This window comes from Sclerotinia sclerotiorum, genomic scaffold (genome assembly GCF_000146945.2).
Source record: "Sclerotinia sclerotiorum 1980 UF-70 scaffold_8 genomic scaffold, whole genome shotgun sequence".
NCBI classification, from domain to species: Eukaryota; Fungi; Ascomycota; class Leotiomycetes; order Helotiales; family Sclerotiniaceae; genus Sclerotinia; species Sclerotinia sclerotiorum.
In genome coordinates, this window is record NW_001820828.1 from 1,607,181 (window position 1) to 1,631,798 (window position 24,618).

At 43.4% G+C, this 24,618-nt stretch overlaps 6 protein-coding genes across 6 annotated transcripts; 3 read left to right on the top strand and 3 right to left on the bottom strand.

Moving 5' to 3' along the window:
• Positions 1–506: 506 nt before the first annotated feature.
• Positions 507–923, top strand: SS1G_06919 (predicted protein; the record flags this gene model as incomplete). Its single annotated transcript, XM_001592628.1, has 2 exons — positions 507–603; positions 814–923. 2 exons carry the CDS (start codon positions 507–509, stop codon positions 921–923), a joined length of 207 nt encoding a protein of 68 aa, XP_001592678.1.
• A 3,881-nt stretch (positions 924–4,804) lies between these two features.
• Positions 4,805–6,048, top strand: SS1G_06920 (hypothetical protein; the record flags this gene model as incomplete). Its single annotated transcript, XM_001592629.1, has 3 exons — positions 4,805–5,015; positions 5,300–5,543; positions 5,742–6,048. 3 exons carry the CDS (start codon positions 4,805–4,807, stop codon positions 6,046–6,048), a joined length of 762 nt encoding a protein of 253 aa, XP_001592679.1.
• Positions 6,049–6,662: 614 nt separating this feature from the next.
• On the bottom strand, positions 6,663–7,322 carry SS1G_06921 (predicted protein; the record flags this gene model as incomplete). The annotated part of the gene is made up of 2 exons (XM_001592630.1): positions 6,663–7,083; positions 7,138–7,322. 2 exons carry the CDS (start codon positions 7,320–7,322, stop codon positions 6,663–6,665), a joined length of 606 nt encoding a protein of 201 aa, XP_001592680.1.
• Positions 7,323–8,294: 972 nt separating this feature from the next.
• On the bottom strand, positions 8,295–10,260 carry SS1G_06922 (hypothetical protein; the record flags this gene model as incomplete). Its single annotated transcript, XM_001592631.1, has 4 exons — positions 8,295–9,051; positions 9,154–9,313; positions 9,473–9,559; positions 9,966–10,260. 4 exons carry the CDS (start codon positions 10,258–10,260, stop codon positions 8,295–8,297), a joined length of 1,299 nt encoding a protein of 432 aa, XP_001592681.1.
• Positions 10,261–12,047: 1,787 nt separating this feature from the next.
• Positions 12,048–21,808, top strand: SS1G_06923 (hypothetical protein; the record flags this gene model as incomplete). The annotated part of the gene is made up of 5 exons (XM_001592632.1): positions 12,048–12,709; positions 12,787–13,088; positions 13,154–13,365; positions 13,431–20,801; positions 20,849–21,808. 5 exons carry the CDS (start codon positions 12,048–12,050, stop codon positions 21,806–21,808), a joined length of 9,507 nt encoding a protein of 3,168 aa, XP_001592682.1.
• Positions 21,809–22,833: 1,025 nt separating this feature from the next.
• Positions 22,834–24,577, bottom strand: SS1G_06924 (hypothetical protein; the record flags this gene model as incomplete). Its single annotated transcript, XM_001592633.1, has 2 exons — positions 22,834–24,424; positions 24,570–24,577. The coding sequence occupies 2 exons, from the start codon at positions 24,575–24,577 to the stop codon at positions 22,834–22,836; spliced, it is 1,599 nt and encodes a 532-aa protein (XP_001592683.1).
• Between the last annotated feature and the right edge of the window lie 41 nt (positions 24,578–24,618).

Consider the following 24,618-nt stretch of genomic DNA (forward strand, 5'->3'; position numbering starts at 1 on the left):
TTGGGAGGAATCTTTCACTATTGAAGTGTTGTGAACAAACTTAAATGCGAATGGTGCGCATATCTCATCCCTAGGGTCTTATAACTTTGGGCATGCAACATCTTCCCCAAGATAAATGAGATGAACTGTGGAATTGAACATTAATGTAAAGGTGTATCAGTGGAGAAGTTTATGAATTACAGCTATAATGTAAGTCGGGAATAGTTATTGACGCGTTGAGTCTTGCACCCTGTAATTCACCAAGGGCTTTATTCTATGTTTAAGTAATCTGGGGTTCTTCACTGCAATTTAATGTTGCAAAAAGTTCTCCTGCCATTCTCACAAAGCAGGTAAAAAGGCAGGACTTTACAAAATTCCTCTGGGAAGATCATGATGTTGGCCATGAAAGAACAACCCTTTCTTGTAGATCTTACCACAATCGGAAGCAAAAAATAGAGAGCAAGTGTGACCTTGCACAGGAATTTAATATATTCAAAGGTGGAAGAACGAAGCTTCTGTCAAACAATATGATGTTTGAGTGTTGGTCCAAGAAGAGCAGGCGAGGCGCTTGCCGAAGAAAGTTTGACCCCTTTTGCGGACGATTTGGTGCAGATTTAGTCAACAGTCAGTCCAAAGGCATTATCAAACAGTCGAACTCAACGTAACAGATGCATAGATGGTGTAAAGCTGCTTCCTGACAGTCATGGTCGTTGGTCATCTGAAATAAGCGTCCTACTCTTTCGCAGAAAAGCTACTTCTGATACCTGCCGCCCAACATATTATAAATGTGAATCAGACAATAACAGAAAACAAAATAGAAGATTATTATAACAGGCGAAAGTCTGTGCCGATGGTGGAAGCTCAACCGTATTCTGTATAGAGCTACATGCAAGATCTCACCAACTACAGTGTATATGCCCGAGGAACTTACATCAAACTACTAAATATACTCAAATAAGTCTAGACCTTGAAGATGGAGTCCTAAGAAAAATCCCGAGTTCCTGTTACCATAAGTTCATACAAAATTTTCAAGACTCCCTTAAAGCACATATGCATGAATAACTATGAAAGATCAGCTTTCTGAAGACATCATGATAAGGGTGAACTCTACCAGTGTTTTTCGCTGCGCTTTTCGAGTTCTATTTATTGGGCGCGTTCTCCATGATGCAGACCAAATCAGAATCTGTGCCAACCAATAATCTGCAGAGCTCTGCACCCATCCATCCAAATTCATTGCCAATCAACAAGTGCCGATACAATATAATTCTAAATTTTCCCAACCACATCACTAACAACATCTAGGGAAAGATCACTTAGCCGGGTGAGTTAAGTGGCGCACTGCAGTAGTGCCTCCAATGTCAAAATGCGAGCGGGCTCTCCAACCTTTCATCGGGGAAGGATTGCACACCTGCGGAAGATGTAGCTGAGCTTGTCAGTGAACTTCCTTTTGAATTTTTGAAATATTTTGAGGTGTTTGTAGAGTCTGTCTTCGGCGATTTGAGTTTTGTTGTGGTATTGTTTTTGTCATTGTCGTCGGTATAAAAGCGAGGATTGGTAAAGTGAATCTTTCGTCTCGAGTGACTTGACCGCCCTCCAACTTTCAAAACAAAAACAAAAACAAAAGAATATGAACTTGAAATAATAAAGAGCTGCACTTGTGATTGCAGAAACAAGACCAATGAAAACAATGGTAGTGCCAGCGAAGGTGATACATTGATCGGCTTTTAATCTAAGGCTTACTGTTTCCCACAACGACTAACGAGCCTCGATAGTATGGAGTGGTATCTGTTCTCCTTATCCCTTAAGTACAGCAACATAAGACCTTACCCATCACAATCGAGGCATTTTTAGACGCTAAGCATGTAACGTCTAGCAATTACTGAAGGTAGAACAATGATTATACAATTACCCTCATCTACAGCCAGAGTACTGTCATTACAGCTCCTCGGGCTCTTTTGCTCTGTTTTCCATCATTCTTCTCAGTTGCTTCGAGTGATTACTCACCAGATATCGTAGCATACAAACCCGAGGACAGTATTTCGCCAAACAACCACACCATCATCACATACACATATTCGCACCACACACCACATAACCCCATTTCACATAGCACGCCTACAACCATCATCAACATTACTTTACACTAACATTAGTACCAAGCGCCTCTCGGCTGAGATCTTATTCAACACTCTGCTTATATCATCCAGGAACAATAAAAGTCTAGAAATAATGCCAGAACAAAGATTCCATAAAGCACTTCAAAGACCACTTGATCATCATCGAGGATTGGCTTCGAGGAATTGTCCTCCAACCAGTCTGCTCACTATTAGCGAGGCTGGAGGGGGACGTGTGAAGCGTATTGAGCTTTGTGTGTATAATCGATTCGCTTAACCTGTTGAACGGGTCAAATAGACCAGGTGAAGCCATATCCCATGAGCGTTTAGTCTTCGCTTCAAGGGAGACGTACAGATAATAGTAGTCGATTAGAGGTTTAGAGGTTGAAATGGAGGTTGGGATAGAGGAAGTTGAACGTTCGACAAAGTGCAGTTGTAGGTACTTCAATTGAGTTGGCCTTACACGGGAAAACCGCCTTTACAGATACATATGAAAGACCTAAACAGCCTTGAGGCTATTCCAGAAGAGCATTGAGGTAGATTTTTCTTGCTGGAGTTTAGATTTTGGTATGTCTTGAATCCCAGATCACATTCATCCTACAGTTGAATTCGACTTCATGACTTTGCTTGATTGTTCCATCGACCGATGTCCTTTCCTCTGCAACGTAACTACGGCTCTGAATGTCCGAAACTAGTATGTCCCATCTGCGAACAACGAGATATTCCCTTTCTGGACACTTAAATACTTTGGATTTCCTTCACATTATACATCAATGTCTGTTGTACAAATTAGATGGGAGTTTTTGATGATTCATTGCCTAAATTGGGTATGATTGACTTGCTTACAAGAGCCTGTTCAGCCACAAATCTATTAGCCACAAATATGGTTGCTTACTCATCATCGCTCCCTTTCTTCGGATATAGTGGCTTGGTTGGTTTCAATCACCATATTTTATGGTATAGGTTCTTTACCATACTTCATCTTATCCAATCATTATCATGCGATCCTGAACTTTGCACCACCTAATTTTATTGCTGTGTCTTCGGAGGTGAATCCCAAGAGCAATCCTGTCATGTACCGCAACACGGTACCGCTATACAAATCTAGTATGACGCCCCGAAATGCATGCTCTAGGTTTTTATCCCCTTGTCCATGCTCTAGGAAGTGTGGCAAGATATGCATGCGTCAAATTAAGCTTGAAGGCGTACATGATAGTCCAGACCTTCTCCTTGCAGACAGGGCAGGGATATCAACAGCTTGTTTATTGCCAATTTCAACCTTCAGTGTGTCCTTGAAAAGAGACACCTATCGGTACACCTATTCTTCGGAACTCTATATTTATGCTTATATTGTTCCGTGCTAAAGCTTGGGGAAAATTCGAAACTGGCTCGGCTGGTATTCCGTGGAACCAGTTTCGTCTTGTGGGCAACAGCGTGCTGCAGCATCCTGATAGGTACAGAAACACCAGTTGGTGCTTTACGGATTACATCGTGTTTTATAAAATGATGGATGGTTCTTATTCAAAAAATGGATGAAATAACTCTCCAGCGCTTTACTTTCCGTTTTTTATCTATCTCCGGCTCTAGGCATGAAAATTTGCCAATAAAACGTTGCCCGCATCACTGCGCCGTGTCCTTCCTGTTCGCAGAAAGGCAACCGCTGTAGGATTGCATGTCAAGAGAGAGACCCACTTACCCCGTTTCCATTCCAGGTTTTCCGCCCCTCTTCTTCCTTCCCCGGGTATGGTGTAGTAATACCAAAAGTGGGGTGATGATCATAGTGTGTGAGATGAATTTTGATTTCAATCATAGTTGTACTAAGTAATGTTGTACTTCTTAGGAAATGTGCTACAAGTGCGCCTCCATTTGTGAATACCCTGGATGCCCGGTATGACTACCTAGTATGTATTCTTTTGATATTTTCCGAGTAAAATTGGAAAATCTAATACAGGAAATGGAAATGTGCCGGCGTTTTGGTTTTACGGTGGTACCGGAGGCTCGAAGGATCAACAAGCTGGTGATCCCACCCGCCAATCGCTGATACCTAGGGAACGCTTTCCGTGATAGATTAAAGATGGTCTAGGGCCTCCTGGACCTTACTGAGTACGCTACTCCTGGCGGGCGTAATCATGCATCTTTTCGCGCAGCATATGCAGCAGGGCGATTTTCTCCTGACATTCCCTGTCATCGGATGGCTTTCTGTGCCTCATCTAATTCATCGTGTGATACGAGACTCGAGAATGTCCATGCAAGAGCTTTCTCCTCGGATTTATACTGTATGCGTAGTTGCAACGAAGCAAGTCTACGGCGTCGAGAGTGATACAGCAACCTTGTCGAGGGCTTCGAAATTAGATTCCAATATCACACTTTAATTATGCTTGGTTAAGCTTAGCGGTGTCAACCTCAAAGCCTGTACGTGACATTTCATACAATTTCTAGTTATCACCTAGGCATCCCAATGTTTCGTATCTAGTCGAGAGGATCTTTGCAGTCAGTAGACTAGGCAAGAACCTTGATCTCTTAGTCTTGAAGAGTTACTTTACTTACCGATGGCATGGTAGACATACCTCAAAGCTACAAGATATCGCGGATTGCTCAATCACAACGTTGTCCAATTCTTTTCAATTCATTTTGTGGGTCTACTGAACCTGCATCTTCCCAACACTGGACTCCACCCGTTGATAAAAAGCAATAAGGTCCTAGGCTTCACGATGTCGATTCCGGGGGTCGAGCCGGGCCTCGTGCCTCAGTATATTGGATATCAAATGCAAAGTACGGTCATCGCTTTCATGGTTTTAAGCATAATCTTCGTATCTCTTCGAATTTTTGCGCGATACGTCAGTGGCTCGAGGGCGGGCATTGATGATATTTTGATAATACCAGCGATTGTTTGTTACCTTGGGCAAGGAGTCACTGGTTTATGTAAGTCCGACGCAATCATGAAATTCTTGCCTGATCTGTCTTTGGCTGACGGCCCTTTTCAACAGTGATGGTCCATCGTGGTGGTATTGGATATCATGCGATTTGGTTGGAAACAAACCACCCTCTCGCTCTAGTGACTTTCGCAAAACTGCAGATCGTAATGGTCATTCTATATTCGGCTTCGGTCACATTTCCCAAGCTTTCAATGCTTGGATTATATCTACGCATATTTGTCGGAAAGCGCGAGCGTATTGCAGCTTACATTACGATGGGAATTGTATCAGCTTCATTTTTGGCATTGATACTTTGCTCCCTACTGCAATGCGCTCCACTGGCATATCTCTGGAATAAGTCCGGGCATCCAGGTGGACATTGCTTCGATACTGGGGCATTTTGGCGTTATGGAAGTCTTCCTAATTTGATCACCGATCTGGCAATGCTGGTTTTACCGCTGCCTTGTATCTGGAGGCTTAAATTATCGCAAAAGGATAAAGTTGGCCTTTTGTTCACATTCATTACTGGTAGCATGTAAGTACCTCATTACTATTATAACAATTCTATACTCATTATCTCTTCTAGTGGGGTTATCACAGCAATTATTCGCCTCGTGTTCTTTTGGAACATTGACGGTCAAGCGGACGTCACTTGGGCAGCTGTCAGGCTCGGTGAAATCACCATCGCGGAGCCGGGTGTATACCTGATTGCCGCCTGTCTTCCTACATATAGGAATCTATTCCGCACATTTAAAGAAAGAGCCGGCCTCACCACCAGAGGTAGTACACAAAACACTTGGGGCTCCAAAAAAGAAAGTAGCGGAATGGAGCTTCCCTCGAGGCTCAATGTTAAGAGCACTTTGAATGGTTTCGAGGAGCTTAGTGATGAAGAGTTGATTTCTCAAAGAATTTCGAAGAACAATAACTCAATATACGTCCAAGCGATGGAGAATGGTCATAGAGAGGATTCGGAAAATCAGAATTCTAGCAGGGAAATCCGGGTGCAGAGAGATGTTATAATCGATACTGTATCTAGGTAAATCGATGTATTGATAGATATCTACGCAAAAGAAGGACTTCCGAATGATATTAAAGGAAATTTCTTCAGAAATAATGTGAGACATCATTTTTAGCAATGCGATTTGCTGTCCATTTTGTCTCCAGATATCCAGATAGTTGCGACGTCCAGGATTTCTTATGGTTCATTAATAATTTGACTCTCAACTTTCGGATGATAGATGTCTACGTGACACACTGCTCATTTACGAAAACGATTTCTTGTTTGACACCTTTATTGCGAATCCACAATTATGTCCCGCTCAATATCAAATAATCATCATTCCTAAATTCTCACGTGTTCAGAATCATACTTCCATTACTTTAATAAAGATTAAACATCTAAAGCTCAAAGATTGGATTTTTGTTTAACAATAGCAATAGTGGTATCTTAAGGTTCGACGAGACAAAATATCGGTAAACCAACTGGTTTGATCTCTTAATCCATTAAGGATCGAATCTTCAAGGGCTCCTTATTGTAGCTTAATGTAGCTTCTAGGAGATATATTACTTCTTTACATATTACTTACATGATTGCTCTATACACCTTTCGGCAAGCAATTCTCGTTTTAGTAGCTCAACCATTATCTCCTTTCAATCAACATCCAACACTCGATGGTAAACAAACATCCCCAGCATTCAACATCATCGAAGCATACATAAACGCAGCAGATTGCTGAATAGCTCCAAGAATGCCATCCTGTCCAAGTACAGCTTCAGCCGCTTTAAAAGACGCTGCGTCCAAGGGTCCTCTCGTCTTAGCCAGCTTCACAGCGATTTCATAAACAGCTTTCTGACGTGCTGTCACGCTTGAAGGACAATGGCCCCCGAGCATAGACTTGACTTGTGCAGCAGTCAAGCCTGCTTTTTCGGCTAGAATAGTATGTGCATAGATTCCATATTTCACTTTGGTGACGGATAGGACACCGAGGACGGCGCTTTCAGCTTCACTTGGGACTAATAAACCGGCTACGGCCAATTGTAGGTTTACCCACGGCTGTGCAACTGTTGGTGTATAGCTGGTTTCAAGATTAATTTATGCTTTTTCTCGGGCAACTAAGGATTTTACTTACAGTAACATGTTGAAGGGTCCTTGAAGTGAGCCATCAGGATCTGCCGTGACAATGGTAGTACCATAGACCGCTTTTGTGGTATTCGCAAGGTAGTTGTATTGAACAAGTTGAGCCGCATCCAGATTATCATTTCCGGGTGTGAGAGGGGGGAATCTGGTAGTTCCAGCACAATGTGAAGACGACATATTGCAAAATTGAGGTGAAGCGTATCGAGGCGAAGCGATAGATGCACTGAAAACAGAGGATGCGCAAAGGACTATATTGAGAGCAATGTTCAAAGGTTTGACTGGGACGAACATTCCGTCAAAAGATTGCGGCTAAATAGGCAGGATGAGAGAAGCGATGATTGGGATTTGCCTATGGGAGCAGAGCATGAAGGTCACACATACATAGAAGTACATGATGAAATTACATTCTGATTCGGGGCCAAAAGGAAGACCCTTGTCCAATATGTACCTCCACGACGTAGCATAAATACCCTTGTTAAAAAGCTTGCAGGGGGTAATGGTCGAAACTCCCTCAAATCTTACTTTGGACACTTAGACTGGCACAATACAAATACAATCTTTGAGCAATCAAGACAATCTATCTTTGCTCAATCTAATTTGATAACGGAATGTTAACGCGCCGGGCCGGATCGGAAAAGCCGACGCTAAAATAGAATCGCTCCTGCTTCTAATGTCTCCATAGGTAGTTTTTATTTGGCTAGCCACAAAAGATCGCCGAGGCGTATACCCTCATGATAACAGCATGGCAAGTCGCGGATCTGCAAGATAAAGGGTGGGTTCTGCAAATATGCTGGACGCGTTAAACTTGAGCACTTGGCATCCACAACTAGCGGGTAACTACGATAAGCATAGCTAGTGTGATATGTGAATAGAGTAAATACTTTTTTCGGGAATTGCTGGTAGACAGAGCTGTATTCCCCGTAAATCTGTTACCCTTTTTTATCTGAAACAATGATTCTATTTGGAGCTTAGAAGATAGTTTGATCTTTCATCCTGTCTCAGACCAAGACATCATAATCCGTTGGACAAAGGACATTGAAAGATATCTAAGGATTCAAAACGCCTCTGATATCGAACAGCATCCATATCTAAAAGGCAGCATCTGTGATTGGCGACCGTGTCGTTGAGCTTTTTCAAAGGTAAATTTGACTACACATTCTTTTCCATCACTTCTGTTCCCTCACATATCTTATAGGATCTTTCTCTTTCCGGTGTTAGGAGCTTCGCTGGCTTTTTGATATTCTTCCACTCAATACCGAGTGTACAGATAAATGCTAAGCCACCACTTGCTACCGCTATAAGAAACGTTTTTGACACAGTAATATTGTAAGCTTCTCGGACGACACCTCTTAGAGCTTCAGGGACCATGTAGACCCCATCAATTGCTCCAGCTGCAACAATAGCATTAGTATCGAAAGCAGCGACGGAATCTTGCAAGCTGTGTATAAGTTCCACTCTGAATATATTCTGGGCAAGTGCGGCTGCAAGTGAGCCACCGAAGAAGCGTGCGAATATAGTTAACGCGCTAGATATTGGTACATCTTCTTTATCAAGAACAGATGCTCTAACAGCTGTGGCACAAAGCTGCATGCTCGAGCCAAATCCATAGCCTGCAAGAATTTGGTAGCCTATTGGATGGGCGAGGTCTGTGTTTAAATTGAGGGAGGTAAGCAGACCAGCGCCGATGGTCAATATTACTGCGCCACTCCACATGAATGGTAGGTAAAGACCTATTGAAGCAACAGCGCTTCCAACTACTAACTGAGAAACTGAAAGTGTGACTGTGTATGGTAACATTTGAAGACCTGACCCAGCAGCTGATGGCCCTTTGGCAGATTGGAAATAGAAAGGAAGGTAAAACGTGTGCACGGTAGTGCCGAGATATAGGAGGGCCGAGGCGAGAAGGCTAAGTGTAAGACTACGATTACGAAATGTCCGAACAGGTATAGTAGCCCTAACGAGATGTTGGTTGTGATATGATTTGTATGATTTAATATTCTTCACTTACCTATCACCAAGGTGTAATTGTAGAATGATGAAAGCTGTCAAGAGAAGTCCAAAGCTCAATATCAAACCCCACGCTTTAGAGTTCGACCATAAATACTTAGTCCCTCCCCATTGGAGAGCCAAAAACAGAGATATCATACTTGACACAAATAAAACTGTGCCTATGATATCAAGCTGAGTAAGTTTTTCTTTGAAGGAAAGTGTTGATGGCTTTTGTACAGGAGCTCTAAAGCCCCAGAGAAATATCAGTGCCGCTATTCCACCAAACGCTGAAATCGCATTAATTCGTGATTGAAAAAGCCCCAGAACTTCATACTTACGAAGATTGATCCAAAAATAAAACCTCCAGCTTAGTCGTTGCGTGTCTGTGAAGAGTCCCCCTAATGGAGGTCCTGTCAAACCAGCAACTGCAGTCATACTGGTCAGCGTTCCCAAGAATAGCGGAACTTTGTGCAGAGGTATTGACAATGCAATAATAATCATGCCTCCACCCTGAATTGCCGCAGCACTAGAGCCAGCCACCGCTCGACCGAGAATGAATATTGGTGAAGATCGAGCAGTGGCACAAATAATAGACCCAGCTTCAAATCCTACCAAGGCGCAAAGAAACACAATTTTCATATCGAAATACGTGTATATTTTGCCAAATGTTGGCTGAATAGCCATAAGTGGAAGCAAATATGCGCTTGTGTATCATCCTATATCATCAATACTTTTGAATTCCGTGCTTATTTTAGGAATTGCAGTTGCTTGTAAAACTATTAGTCTATGGAAATCATCTCTCGCGGACTCCAACACAAATGTTACACTCACCGATAATGCTTTTATCCAGCGACATCACAAAAACAGATAGCATCAATGCTACCGTGAGTATCGTTAATTTCGCGCCTTCAGGGCGCTTCCCTTCGCTGGGTACAACGACAGCTTCAACATCTTGAACTCCCTCAGGGCTAATTTTGGAAAGTTCCGAGCTCAGTCTTGCACTTGTAAGGTGAGGTTGTTCGTTGGAAATTTCGTCAACTTCGACGATAGACGTCGTGCGGACTAAATCGCCTCCGCCATCACCAAATGACTTCGAATAATCTAAACTCTTACCTCTTCCTTCCATGTTTGTAGAGATTCCTGCGACTACTGGGAATTTCTCCTCGCTCACTTGCAAGACAGCAGATGAAATGATCTAGAGGGAAAGCCTTCCAAACGCGAGCGGAATTGATATGAACATGGGAAAATAACAGAAAATCTGGTTCTTGGGATACATGTGAAGCATGGGCACTTCGAACAGTACGCACATGAACACACGATACGTTAGATGACTAGCTGCATATTGTGGGCTTTGGCGATGTCCAGCTAGATAAGTATCAGTCCAGACCTTAAAGTCAATTTACACCTTCCGTATTTGGCTGACTTTGTGTACTCCGGACAACAAAAAACCTCTTGGGCGATCTGCTCCGTACCATGCATGCTCTGGTTCCACTTTTCAACACAAAAATCATCAATAATGCTTGTTGTTAATGGAATAGAAGCATTTGCTGTATACAAGTATGAGGCGCCGGTGTGATGGTACTTTGATAAGACAAGGAGTATAATCCACTTCATATCATGAATATAGAGTCTAATCGATCGGATATCAGGAAAAGCACAAGCCGATTGAGTTTTATACCCAATCCGTCTAGACTGGTAAGTGGATTGATTACATAAGTTTAAGGTTAATCCAACATTCAAACGAATCGAACGAGATTCTACAAAAGAGAACCAACGCGTCCAAGACCTCTATCACAAGCATCGCAAGCTGTCTCGAAAGGTGGCAGCTTCACAATGTCCGGGTTCGACTAATATATTTAATATATATGAAAGTATATGTACGGGATACCTCGGCCAAGACTCCCCATATAGGTATAGATAATTGGATTCACCTACGCCGCACTTGTAACCCTCAACAAAATTACCTGTGGACCATCATGAAATATATCATCCGATTGACAGGTATATTGGAGCCCGTCAGTGATTGATAGCATAACGACTCTACTAGCATAGCCGACTAGCGATCTAAAATGCAAGCTTTGCATAAGATCTGTGAACTTTAATCCCTCGGACCCTTCCCCTGTGAAGTAGTTCCACGATCCCCAATATCGCAACCAACCCAGGCAGGTTCAAGCGATTGCGGGTAGAAACGCCGAGCATTTATTTTGCTGATGGTAGGCAGGTCGAATCAATCATTCACGCCTAGATCCCAGGTCAGGGTCGTGTCTGTGTCCTTGCTTAGTGGAAGACTTCTGCAAATTTATCTTGTTTGTTGCCTCTTAATTGTCTCCGAGCCCAAGTGGGGTCATATCTTGTAAGTCTTATCTTCATAGGTTGGAGACTGGTCCACAAATACTTCTCCATCTCCATTCCCCACCAGATTCCCATGGTTGGCGACATCAATCTTCAATCGTATGAATTTGGATACCTCGTGGACCACGAGGTATCATGGTGAGTGGATTTATTCATCTGTTGAATCATCCTGGGCAAATTGGTACAATAGCTGTACAGACACAGGACCATTAAAGGTCCATGTCAAATGACTACCTTTCTATCCTAGCTTGGCATTGCCGTCAACGAGCTTTTTATCTTCAAACGTAATCCCAGCCGATAGAGGCAGTAGAATAAACTTTTGGACATGCACTTGCATTTGCTATGCCAGGAGGATCGCTTGAAGTGAGAGGTTGAGGTTCTATATACTATATGTTATAACCGTCATTTATTGCTGGCTCGTTTTTCATTTATATACTGCTACTTCATGTGTTGGTTTTGAAATCTTGGTACGAGCAGTATATTGTATTGATACTACTTTTGAAAGTTTCCAGCTGCAGCCTATCCTTTTATTCTACTTTGAGTACTATTCCCAGCTTTGAGATGGCCAGTATTCCAGCACCAATAGCCATCGTCGGAATAGGCTGTCGATTTCCGGGCGGTGCCAGCAGTCCAGAAAAGCTTTGGGAAATTCTCTCTGAAGGCCGAGGAACATGGTCTGAGGTACCAGAAGATAGATTTAACTGGAAATCATTTCATCATCCCGACCCCGAAAATGGGGGAACACACAATCATCGTGGTGGTCACTTTCTTGATTCAGATATCGCCACTTTTGATGGAAAGTTCTTCGGTATTTCCCCTCAAGAATGTGAAGCAATAGATCCTCAATATCGCCTCCAACTAGAAGTCACATATGAAGCATTAGAAAATGCTGGTCTGTCCCTAGAGGATCTTCGTGGTTCTGATACCGCCGTGTACGTCGCTACTTTTGGAAATGATTATGCAGGTATTCAATGTAGAGACCTCGACACAGTCTCAAAATATCATTTAACAGGAACGGGTTCTGCCATGGCCTCCAATCAAATTTCTTACCTGCTAGACCTTCGGGGCCCATCCATCACCTTGGACACAGGTTGTTCTGGAAGTATTGTCGCCATCCATCAGGCTTGTCAGTCACTCAGAACCGGAGAAACCAAAATAGCAGTTGCAGGTGGCGTGAGTTTGATCATAACTCCCGATCTTATGATACCCATGAGCATGATTGGGTTCGTCTACCACTTTGATACCCCTAATTTTTTCTACCACAAAACTTGACAGATAAGTTCAACTGACACAGTCTAAGTGTACTAAACCAAGATGGAAAATGCTACTCGTTCGATAGCCGAGGCGCAGGCTATGGTCGTGGTGAGGGAGCTGCTATGGTAGTCCTCAAAAAGCTAGACGACGCTATTCGGGATGGTGACAATGTCCGGGGAATAATTCGGAACTCTGGAATCGGGCAGGATGGAAAAACACCGGGTATCACAGTCCCAAGCCGAGAAGCACAGTTGAATCTCATCCAATCCGTCTACCGGCAGGCAAACCTCGATCCCAAATACACAAGATATATCGAAGCCCATGGCACTGGGACTATCGTTGGAGATGGTGAGCAATGTTCATTTGTTACAAATTTAACAATATTCTTAGTTGATATGCTAATTCTTACCTAGGAGCTGAAATCGCTGCCATTCGCGCAGCTTTCAGTGGTGATGAGGGATCTCCTATAAACGTGGGATCTGTCAAACCAAATATTGGGCACCTGGAAAGTGCAAGCGGCATTGCTAGTCTGATAAAAGCTGTTTTGATGCTGGAGAATGATGCAATACCGCCAAATGTGAATTTGGTGACTTTGAAAGAGAACCTTCGGGGAAGCGATATTGCTGTGAGCATTCATTCCAAGACCTCAAATATTGATCCTTATTTGAGAAGTCGGGCTGATACTGATAGATACCAACCAAACTCGATTCATGGGATGAAACTACTTTACGTCGTATCTCGGTCAACAATTATGGCTACGGAGGAACTAATGGTCACCTTATTCTGGATTCATTGTCTACTTATGAGAACGAAGTTTTTGAGCGTCGGAGGCTCAACCATTATCAGGTTTTGAATGACTGCCATAGCGGTGAGCAAGGCCGGATGAGTGGTCATACTAAAACGAATTCCGACGATTTTGTTTTGATAAACGGCCATGACCATGAATACACAAATGAAGAACCGAGCGATATTACACCAAACAGCCAAAAAGAGCGCTGTATCACAAACAGTGTTGCGGAGCCAATAGAAAATCCGAAAAGTGGCGTTTTGCAACAGCCAGATCACGCACGCACCTATCCCCAGGTCCTTGTTCTGACAGCAAAATCAGAAGAATCATTAATCAAGAACATAGATAATTTGTGGCAATGGGTTTCTCAGAGCTCTAATCTTGGAGATGATACCTTCCGAAACCTGGCATACACCTTGTCAACCCGTCGGTCTCTTTTCCGGTGGAGATACAGTCTTGTAGGCACGTCGTTCAAAGATATCACGGCACGCTTGACTTCAAGTAATCCGAAAACAACGAAATCTGGAAACCAGCGTCAGAATGCCTTTGTGTTCACCGGTCAAGGAGCGCAATGGTTTGCAATGGGCCGTGAGCTTATGGGCCGAAGTACCCCCTATCTGAGATCCCTCCAAGCTTCTGACAGAATCTTGAAAGAATTTGGAGCTTCCTGGAGTTTAATGGAGGAACTTTCAAAGGAAGCCTCAACTTCAAGAGTAAATAAGAGCGAGATTGCTCAGCCAACTACAACAGCACTGCAAATCGCTCTTGTAGATCTCCTTTCCTCTATAAAGCTATCACCCGATGCTGTTATTGGTCATTCCAGTGGCGAGATAGCAGCGGCTTATGCAGCAGGGTCGTTAAGTCAACATTCAGCTTTGAAAGTCGCGTATTACCGCGGACTTCTTAGAGTTAGTGGATCTTTGAAGGGGGCAATGATGGCTGTAGGACTGGGCGAAAAGTCTGTTTCTCAATACATCTCACAAGTCACTTCCGGAAAAGTCGTAATTGCGTGTTCCAACAGCCCGGAAAGCTCCACCGTTTCAGGTGACGAACTTGCAATACTCGAACTGAACAAAATTCTAGATGCAGAATCGATTTTTGCAAGAAGATTGGCCGTTGATACGGCCTACCACTCGCATCATGTCAAATCAGTAGCAGATCAATATCTACACAGTCTGGAGGGACTGGAATATGACACTACATCGTCAGCTGTACGGTTTATCTCATCTGTTACCGGGACAGAGATGACTTCTGGATTCGGTGCTGATTACTGGGTCAACAATCTTGTTTCCCCAGTTCGCTTTCAGAATGGACTAGAAGAATTATGCCGCAAGATGTCATTAGCTTCTCCTCAAAGTAAACTTGCATTCATCGAAGTAGGACCTCATAATGCTCTATCTGGACCTATCAGGCAGACAATGGCTTCTTTAAATTTGTCCTCGGGATACTTCAGTACGTCTATTCTGACTAGGAACCAAGATGCACGTTTCACTGTTTTAGAGGCTGCCGGTAAGCTTTTTGAGGAAGGATGTACAGTAGATTTACAAGCTGTGAATTTCCTCTTCGAGCCTAATCGACGGCAAAAGGTACTGATTGATTTGCCGACTTATTCGTGGGACCACTCAAGTAGATACTGGCGCGAATCACGATTAAGTAAAGCGCATCGATTTCGAAAACATCCATACCATGACCTTCTCGGTTCACGGCTTGCAAGCAGTACAGGTGTGAACCCGATATGGCGGCATGTGATCGGTGTGGATAGTTTACCGTGGTTGGGAGAACATGTCATTGATGGTTTCATGATATTCCCAGGCTCGGGTTACATATCGATGGCCATTGAAGCGATGCGTCAATTGGTTTCTGAGACACATGACCCTCTCAGTATCTCAAGCTATAATTTCAAGAACATCCAGATTCCGGCGCCTCTAGTGATACCCGACTCGCCAAATACTGTCGAAATACAATTGAGCCTTGTGACCGGTAGGAATCAACAGGACAATTCAAAGTCTAAGTGGGAGGAATTCAAGGTATTTTCTGTCTCGGCTGAAGGCGCTAGCGTTGAACACTGCCATGGATTCATCATGGCGGAGATGTCGTCTGACACAGACGAAGTGGAAACTACAAAAGAAAAGAATCTTAATTCTTTATCTGAAATTAGTCGTCTTAATGAACTGGAATCACTCTGCGACGATGAAATAGATACTGTGAAGCTTTACCGCGATTTAAAATCGAGGGGGAACAGTTATGGACCGAATTTCTCCTGCATTAAGGAACTTACTCTTAGTAGCACACATGCTCTGGGAGTTCTGAACATTCCCGATATGTCTCAGAGCATGCCAACTCCATTTCAGCAACCTCATGTGATCCATCCTGCAACACTCGACGCTTTGATGCATCAAGCTGTAGCAATCTTCAATCGCCATGCGCAGGATACCGTCTTCATGATTGTTGGAATTAATGAGCTGAAGATATCTTCTCGTCTAGCAAGCAATCCAGGCGCCTCTCTAACACTGGCGACGACTACCTCAGGGGTTGGATCAAGGTATCCATCCGCAGACATCTCTGCATTCCAGAAGAACTCGGATCTCGACATGGAGGTTGTCATTCAAATGAAAGCTGCAAAACTTCGTGCTACAGGGATTTCCAATGGTAATGCGCCAGATGGCACTAGGGAGCGCAATATGAGCTATACCATGAATTGGGATTTGGATGCTGACCATATGACCTCTTTGATGTTTTTACCAGGTCCAGATACCATCGAAGCTGATCGAGCGCAAGAGCGAAAACTAGACTTTTTGAATCAAGCCGCTGCAGTTTACGTTAATCGCTGTGTAAAAAGCCTTTCAGCCAACGGCCCGCCGATACTTTCGGGGCATTTTCCGCATCTTTTCAAGTGGATGAAGCGATGGCAAGAGTCTGAAGAATTTAAATCCTTGCTTCAAGAAGTTTTCGAGACCAACGTGGAGCAAATCCTCGAAGATGCGCAGAAACTTGGAGTCGAAGGAGAGTTGCTATGGCGAGTGGGACGCGAATTGGATTCCATTCTAATCGGAAAGTCAGATGCGCTTTCCTTGATGTTGGAAGACGACCTTTTATACCGTCTCTACGCGGATGATGCTTCATCGCGATGCTATGCACATGTCATTTCGTATATGAAAAAGCTTGTTTTCAAAAACCCAAACATGAAGGTCATTGAATTAGGTGGTGGAACCGGAGGAACCACGGCTCCGTTATTGGAGGCTCTCGATTCAAATGGTATTCTTCCTTTCGAAAAGTACGTCTTTACTGATGTTTCTTCTGGCTTCTTCGAACGCACCAGAGCTCGTCTTCAGAGATGGGATAGCTATCTAGAGTATAAAAAGTTGGACCTTAACATCGGCGTATCGGAACAGGGTTTTGAAGAAGAGGGTTATGATCTAATTATCGCTGCAAACTGTCTCCATGTTGCCTCTTCTATGGATGGCGTGATGTCAAGCGTCAGGAACCTTCTCAGACCTGGTGGAAAGATTGTTATGATCGAAATGACTCGTACCGTACCCCTCTACAACACCTTTGTTGGTTTACTAGAAGGCTGGTGGGCAGGTATAGGAGATGGTCGGGTCGATAGTCCAGGCTTATCAGTTGAACAGTGGCAGTCCACACTGTTAAGGAACGGTTTCAGTGGTGTAGAAATTGTCGCAAATGATTTCGAAGGCAAAGCTCAACGTTCGGCAATGCTAGTATCCAGAGCAACAGATCGGATTAATAATCTCTCAATCCGGCCAAGTTTACCGATAAAACTAATTTTCTGCCCTAGCTGGTCAGTTCATCCTCCACAATTTGCCATCGATTTAAGCTCTGGGTTGATTAAGCACGGATTCAGCGTGACTATGGAGAGTCTTCTCACCACTCAGTTTAGTGGGGAGCATATATATATCATCCTTGACGATGGTTTACATCCAATTTTGACTACCGACACCCCCACGATATTTGAATATGTTAAATGCCTCTTAGAGAAAGCTACGCGGGTACTGTGGGTCAGCTCTCAAGATAATCCTACGGCAAACATGAATCCCGAAAAAGGGATGATTGCTGGGCTTGCCCGCGTTGTTCGAGCAGAAAATGAACTTTTACGTCTCATAACAATGGATGTTCAAGACAGTATCTTCAAATCATTTGGTGGGCTCATCCAAGCTATTAGTCAAATTGTCAAAAGCGGATTTGATGATTCTAGTGAATTGGCAAAGGAGCTTGAGTATATATACAGGAACCAAGTGGTGTTAATACCACGGCTTTTGCAAAACGAAAACATCAACGAGCGTATACAGAACGTCAGTGGAAAGGTAAAACTGCAGACACAACCATTCCATCAGCCCAGTAGACCACTAAAGCTCCATGTTGGAAAGCCTGGATTCCTGGATAGTCTCTCATTTGTGGATGATAAAGCACTGGAAGGGCCCTTGCCAGCTTCACACATAGAGGTACGAGTTGAGGCATGTGGCCTAAACTTTAAGGATGTCCTCATAGCGCTAGGCCAAATTAACAAGGACTATTCAATGACAGCCGAATTTGCTGGAGTTGTCACCAAGGTCGGATCTGACCACCAGAGTTCGTTTCAAGTTGGTGATCGTGTTTGCGGTATGGGCGGGTCACCATATGCTAGCACTGTTAGACTTGATGGACAAAGAGCGAGCCATTTCCCATCGTCAATGTCGTTCGAAGTAGCTGCTTCTATACCTGTTGTTTTTGCAACGGCCTACCATGCGCTTGTAGATATTGCTAACCTTCAAATGAATCAAACTGTTTTGATTCATTCGGCAGCTGGTGGAGTAGGTCAAGCTGCGCTGCGGGTTGCCCAGCATATCGGGGCAGAAATATTTTTGACTGTCGGAAATGCAGCAAAGCGCGAATTACTTATCAAACAGTTTGGAATTCCGGAAGATCACATATTTTCCAGTAAGTTGCGAACATTCAGACAAGGCATTCACCGGATCACCAAGGGCAAAGGTGTCGACGTTATTCTTAATTCTCTTTCCGGCGAGATACTTCAGGAGTCATGGGCTTCCATTGCAAGATTTGGTGTCTTCATTGAGCTCGGCAAAGCTGACGCTTTGTCAAACGCGGGTTTGAGTATGGCACCTTTTGAAAGGAATGTAACATTTTCTTCCGTGGATCTACAAATGATTGCCGACTATCGACCCCAAAAGATAAGAAGCCTTTTGCAAGCAGTTTTAGGCTTGTTTGAAGACGGGGCTTATCTTCCTATCAATCCCATTACCACAATGTCTATTACCAATATTGAGGATGCTTTTAGGCTCCTTCAAACACGCAAACATACAGGCAAGGTTATCTTGAAGGCCGATTTCGAAGCGACAGTTAAAGCACCAGCGGTAGTGGCGAATGACCTGATGATTTCTGAGGAAGGGGTGTGTTTGATTGCCGGCGGACTTGGTGGTCTTGGTTTAGAAATTGCCCGTATGCTTGCTAGGAATGGAACAAAAAGTATCGCACTAATGTCGCGAAGACACTTAGCTTCATCGGAGCTAGGACACCTCGAGGAAGAATTCAAACATCTAGGGACAAAATTGTATATTTTGACCTGCGATATCACAGATCTTTCAAAGTTAAGAGAGTCAATTTCACCTTTCGGCGTTGATATGCCTCCAATAAAAAGTGTTATCCAAGCATGCACAATCCTTCAGGATCGTGTCTTAAGCAAAATGAGTCTTGAAGATTTCAAACTAGCGACCCAACCAAAGTGTCTTGGGACTAGTAATCTGGTCGAAGTATTCAACAATCAGCCTCTCGATTTCTTCCTCATGCTTTCTTCTACTGCTGGTATGCTAGGTATGATATCTCAAGCCAATTATGCGGCGGGAAATAATTATATGGATACACTTGCACAGAACAAGAGAACTTCCCAAGACGCAACCACCAATTTTGTTTCAATTGATTTTGGTCCCATCGATGATGCTGGAATAATTGCGGACAGAATGAGAGCAAAGGAAGGTATGCTTCGCCGAGGCTTCGTTTTGATCAAATTAAAGGAGGTTCTGGCCTTAATAAGCTACGCAATTAGCCACTCTGCAAAAAGAGAGAGAAGTAATCAATTTGTCCTCGGATTCGATTACAAATCCATCACAGAATCAGATAACACAGATACACTCCAAAACCCAATGTTCTCACATCTCCTCCGACATTCAAGTAGACAAAGCTTCGAAGAGGATAAATCGCCTGTTCAAAATATCCAAACTCTTATCGCAGCGGCAAAAGATACTTCCAAAATCAATCTGATAATTGCTGAAGAGATCGCAAGAAAGATGTCCAACCTCGTGGCTATGGATTATGAAGAAATCGAACTTGAGCGCCGTATGGCTGATTTTGGACTGGATTCTTTGGTCATCATCGAAATGAAAAATTGGATCACACAGATCTTCCAAGCCAAGCTTCAAGCCTCGGAGATATCTGATGCGTCAAATATTATGAATTTAGCTGAGATTGTGGCTTCTAGATCAGCACTCATCACGAGGAATTTACCGAGTCAACCTCCAAAAAGCGACGACCCGAGGACCGCATCTAAGCAAAAGGAACCAGAAATCTTAGAGCAGAAGAATGTGACTGAAATCATTACCTTACCAAAACAGCCGTTGCCAGATCTAGATAATTCTCTGTCCCAATTTCTAGATTCTCTCCTCCCGGTACTCACCTCGGAAGAATACGCTCGCTACGAGAATTACGTCACTGAATTTCTCAAACCAGAAGGATTCGGGCGAAAACTCCAAGCTCGACTTTCTAAAGTAGCTCAGGACCCCAAGGTAGAAAATTGGCTCGGCGAATTCTACGCGACTAGTATGTTCCTAAAAGGTCGTCGTTCATTAGTTCCCTGGCTCAACTTTTTTGCTACGCATTTTATGAGTCCGGTTCCTCACACGGCCGCAGAGAGGGCAGCTATCATTTCGAATGCGGCATTTCGGTTTAAGCGACAGCTGGAGAGAGGTGAAGTAGGTTATGGATATTATAATGAGCAGCCTATCAGTAAAGATGCTTATCAGTGGTTTTTCAACGCGACCCGCGAACCAGGAAATCCAAAAGATTTCATGAGAAGATATCCTGGTAATGATTATCTGATTGCGTTCCGTAGGGGGCATGTCTACAAGATTTCTGTACATGATTTGGATGAGGTTACCTCCTATTCGGCGCTCAGAGATGCTTTTCAAAATATTCTGGATGGCGATCAAAAGCCAGAGTCATGGGTTGGAGTGTTGACGCAAGATACACGCGATCGTTGGGCAGAGGTATGTTTGCTCTTGTTCATTTTCTTTATTATACTAATTCTTGATAGCTCCGTGTCGAACTCCAAAGTCTAAGCAAGGAAAACGAAACATGGATTCGTGACATTGAAGCTTCCGCGTTTGTTGTCTACTTAGATGATGTACAGCCACAGAATGCCTCAGAAAGAGCACCGCACTTTCTACATGCCAATGGTTTCAATAGATGGAGTGATAAAACCATCCAATTCTCCATCTGTGACAATGGAATTTCGGCAACCATCGGCGAACACACCATGTTAGACGGAGTGACATTTCTCCGTTTGAATGATTTCGTCACCAAAGCAATAATGACCTTTGACCCTCAGAGACTCACTAATATTCCCTCTCACCCAGCACTTATGATCACAGTTTCAGAATCTTATACATTCAAAACCACACCATCAATCGAAGAGCACATCACTCGCATCCGAGCACAACTCAAAAACGACACATCACGCGTCGAGTTCCGCGCGTTTGAGATCCCCACCCTCAATCGCGAGCTCTTCCGCCTGCACAAATGTCCACCCAATTCTGGTTTCCAACTAGCTATCCAACTAGCCGTTCGACGCTACTTTGGACGTAACCCTGCAGCATTCGAACCTATCTCCTTGAATCACTTCCACAAAGGTCGAATTGATGTAAACCACATTATGCGTCCTTCTATTTCTAGTTTCTGCGCCGCGGCTGCAGATACTAAAATACCTACTGATGAGTTACGGGGTTTATTCTTTGATGCTGCACGAATTCATGCTAGTAATGTAGTAACTACATCGCGAGGACATGGATTTGATAGACATCTCTTCGCGCTCGAATGGTCCGTTCGAGGAGGTGAGACGGTCCCGGTATTATTCACGGATCCGACATATAAGAGTAAAAGACGACCTCCTCAAATTATGACGAATTGTATTGTGGGTGAGGCGCTTGAGGGAGGTGACTTTTTTGATCATCCGAATGGGGTTTCTGTTACCTATGAGACGAAGGATGAATTGTGAGTTTACATGCTTTCTGTCACTAAGAGTCTAGAGTATTTACTGACTTTTTTGTTCACAATAGTACGAAGATATCGATTTGGGGTCCTCTTGGACAGGTGGATAAATTTATAGAAGTTTTAGAGGAGAGTTGCAGGGATATTAGAGCTATCATAGAGTTTGAGCCTTAACTCTCTTTTGGTGTTAGGAATAGAGTTTTGAAAACAATGTCGTCAGGGTATCAAATAAATCATAGAACAGGAGGTTTCACTCTTTTTTGCACATCAAACATTTATAGGTTAAGAATGTTTTTGTACTAAACTCAACTCATCTCCATCACTATACTCCCAAATCTCCATCTGCTCCCAGAAAAATTCAGTATCTCGTATTTCCGTTTTTATAATGCATACCGTCATCAATCAAGACAGCTTATAACATACCCGTACTATGTTTTAATTGAAAGGTAAACCAGTAGTATCTAAATGCGAATTCCAAAACATCAAAAAAACCACCATCTTAATATGAAACCCAAGTGAAAACAGAAACTGATATCGAGACGACTTGTGCTAGAAACTAAGTTACTCCTCGGCGTCTCAAATTCAACACGGCCAACTTCTCAAAGAACAGTCTCCCTTTATAGATGGGACTAGACTGGGTTAAGAAGTAGAAGATAGTAAACTCTTTAGTCCGGAGAGGGAAACATGGAGATGGCTCAAAAAGTGTGAGTTGAAACAGAGCGGAAAATAGTTGAGAAATATACTATGTCACATGAAATAATTAAATCAGTAGTGATTTTCCGGCGGTGCTATTAAAATAAAAGTTTTCAATTTTTCGTGATGGCTCGCTTCAACCCAGGGGTCAACTCATCACGCTTATCTAACTAGCTTTTTGGATCGCCCTCGAGGCTCAGCACTCAAATAATAAAAAGGGTATCATATTTCCTTCAATATACGCTTAAAATATCAGATCCCATATGACCCTGACTGCAAAATTTCCCTCCTTGATTATGTTCACTGTGTCGCCCCTCAAATATATGTAATAATAACAAATCACATATTGTGTATAGTACAGCCAATGCAGGCACAGTCATTGCCGCAAGGACAAGTATCCTTCTCCCCTGGACAAGGAATTTCTGGGACACGATGAATAGTGCAGCCCAAGCATTGACAATCATCGCCGCATGGGCAACTTTGAGTATCACCTCCACATCCATCTTCGGTATTAAAAGGATAATTCACAAAAAAGAAATCCGATGCTGAAAGACTTTGTTCTTCAACGGTTCCAGAAGTAGTACTCGATGGAGTAGCAGGAGGCGGAGAAGTAGGATTTTCTTTGATCACGTCTTGTGTCTGAGCTGAAGTAGGCGCAACATTTCCATTCCCGTGGCCATTATTGTACATTTCTGGTTCGAGTTGCATTGATTCCCAAGCCGAAAGGACGTATTGTCTTGTTGCATCGTTATATGGATGAGCTGCACAACCAACGCATTGACAACCATCACCACAGCCACAAGTATGAACTGTGTCTAGGTTCTGAGGCAGCGGACCTGAACCAAAGGCTAAGGGTGCGGTAGGAATACATGTTTGTCCTGGAATATGACCATAGCTCATATTACGTACACCTTGGCGCCAAGCAGATGGCTGCAGTGGATTTTGATAAGAACCATAAGTAGCAGGATATGTGAATACAGTAGGTGGGTATTGTGAATACATGGCATTGTTCATCGAATATCCACTTTGTGGTATTTGTGTGTTCATCAAGGGTGTATTCGTCTGGGAGCTTTGAGTATTTGAAGGCTTGTTCTTTGAAGAACAACAACTTTTAGGTTTAGGTGTAGTTTTTGTAGGTTCCGACATTGTACTAGCATTCGAAGAAGTGTGGGCATGGGTATTTTTTCTGGGAGCGCAACATGAACCACCGTTCGTAATAGCATTATCGATGTAAGGTGGAGTTTCCGGGGTAGATGGCGCACAACAAGAGCCGCCGTTCATCTTTGGAGTAATTTGCCCATTCTTAACTTCAGTTGGTGTTTCCAGAGGACTTTCCACCACTTGATCTAAACTGCCATGTCCATTCGCATACCCATTTGTTCTTATGTCTGACATTGGTGCTCCTAAGCTATGCATAGGCGGAGGTAGCTGGAGAGGAACATTGGCATATTGTTGTTGCACAAGTGGATACTGTGGTGGAGCATATCCATAAGGTTGAGGAGCAGTCGATATATGATATGTGTTGAGGGGAATGATTTGCATCCTCTGAGTATGTTGATCAAAAGGAACTATGTTGACCTGATTCAAATCCATCCGGTCAAAATTCACCGGATCGAATGATTGTCTCCTACCCGACTGCGGCCTTGATGCAGTCTTGTGGACTTTGAATGTGAGTTGCGTTGGAGAAGTTGGATCGGATATGGAGTTTAATCGTTGCATAGGGGTCGGAGGGGTGGACACAGGTGTATCGGTACCACAGTGACATGCTTGTTTCCTTGGAATAGCAGCGGTGACACTTCCACAGTTACATGGTTGATCTTTTGGATGAGGGCATGCACTGAGAGGTCGACCAGGTTTCCTCACCGGTACCATCAGTCTCTCGTTCGCGTGTGTACATTTTGTTGATCGATGGCCTCTGATACATGGCTCACTATAGCGCGTCTATGTTAGCACATCAAGGACAAATGGTCGGGTAGGTCAAAAGTATATATCCTTTGTCTTGTGAACCAGTTCAAGTGCACCTATCCGGAAATTTTACCAATCACGAACACGCCAAGGGTGGGTCTTGAACATACCAGGCCATTTTCAATCCATTGATCAATGGCATCTTTGAAACAATTAATA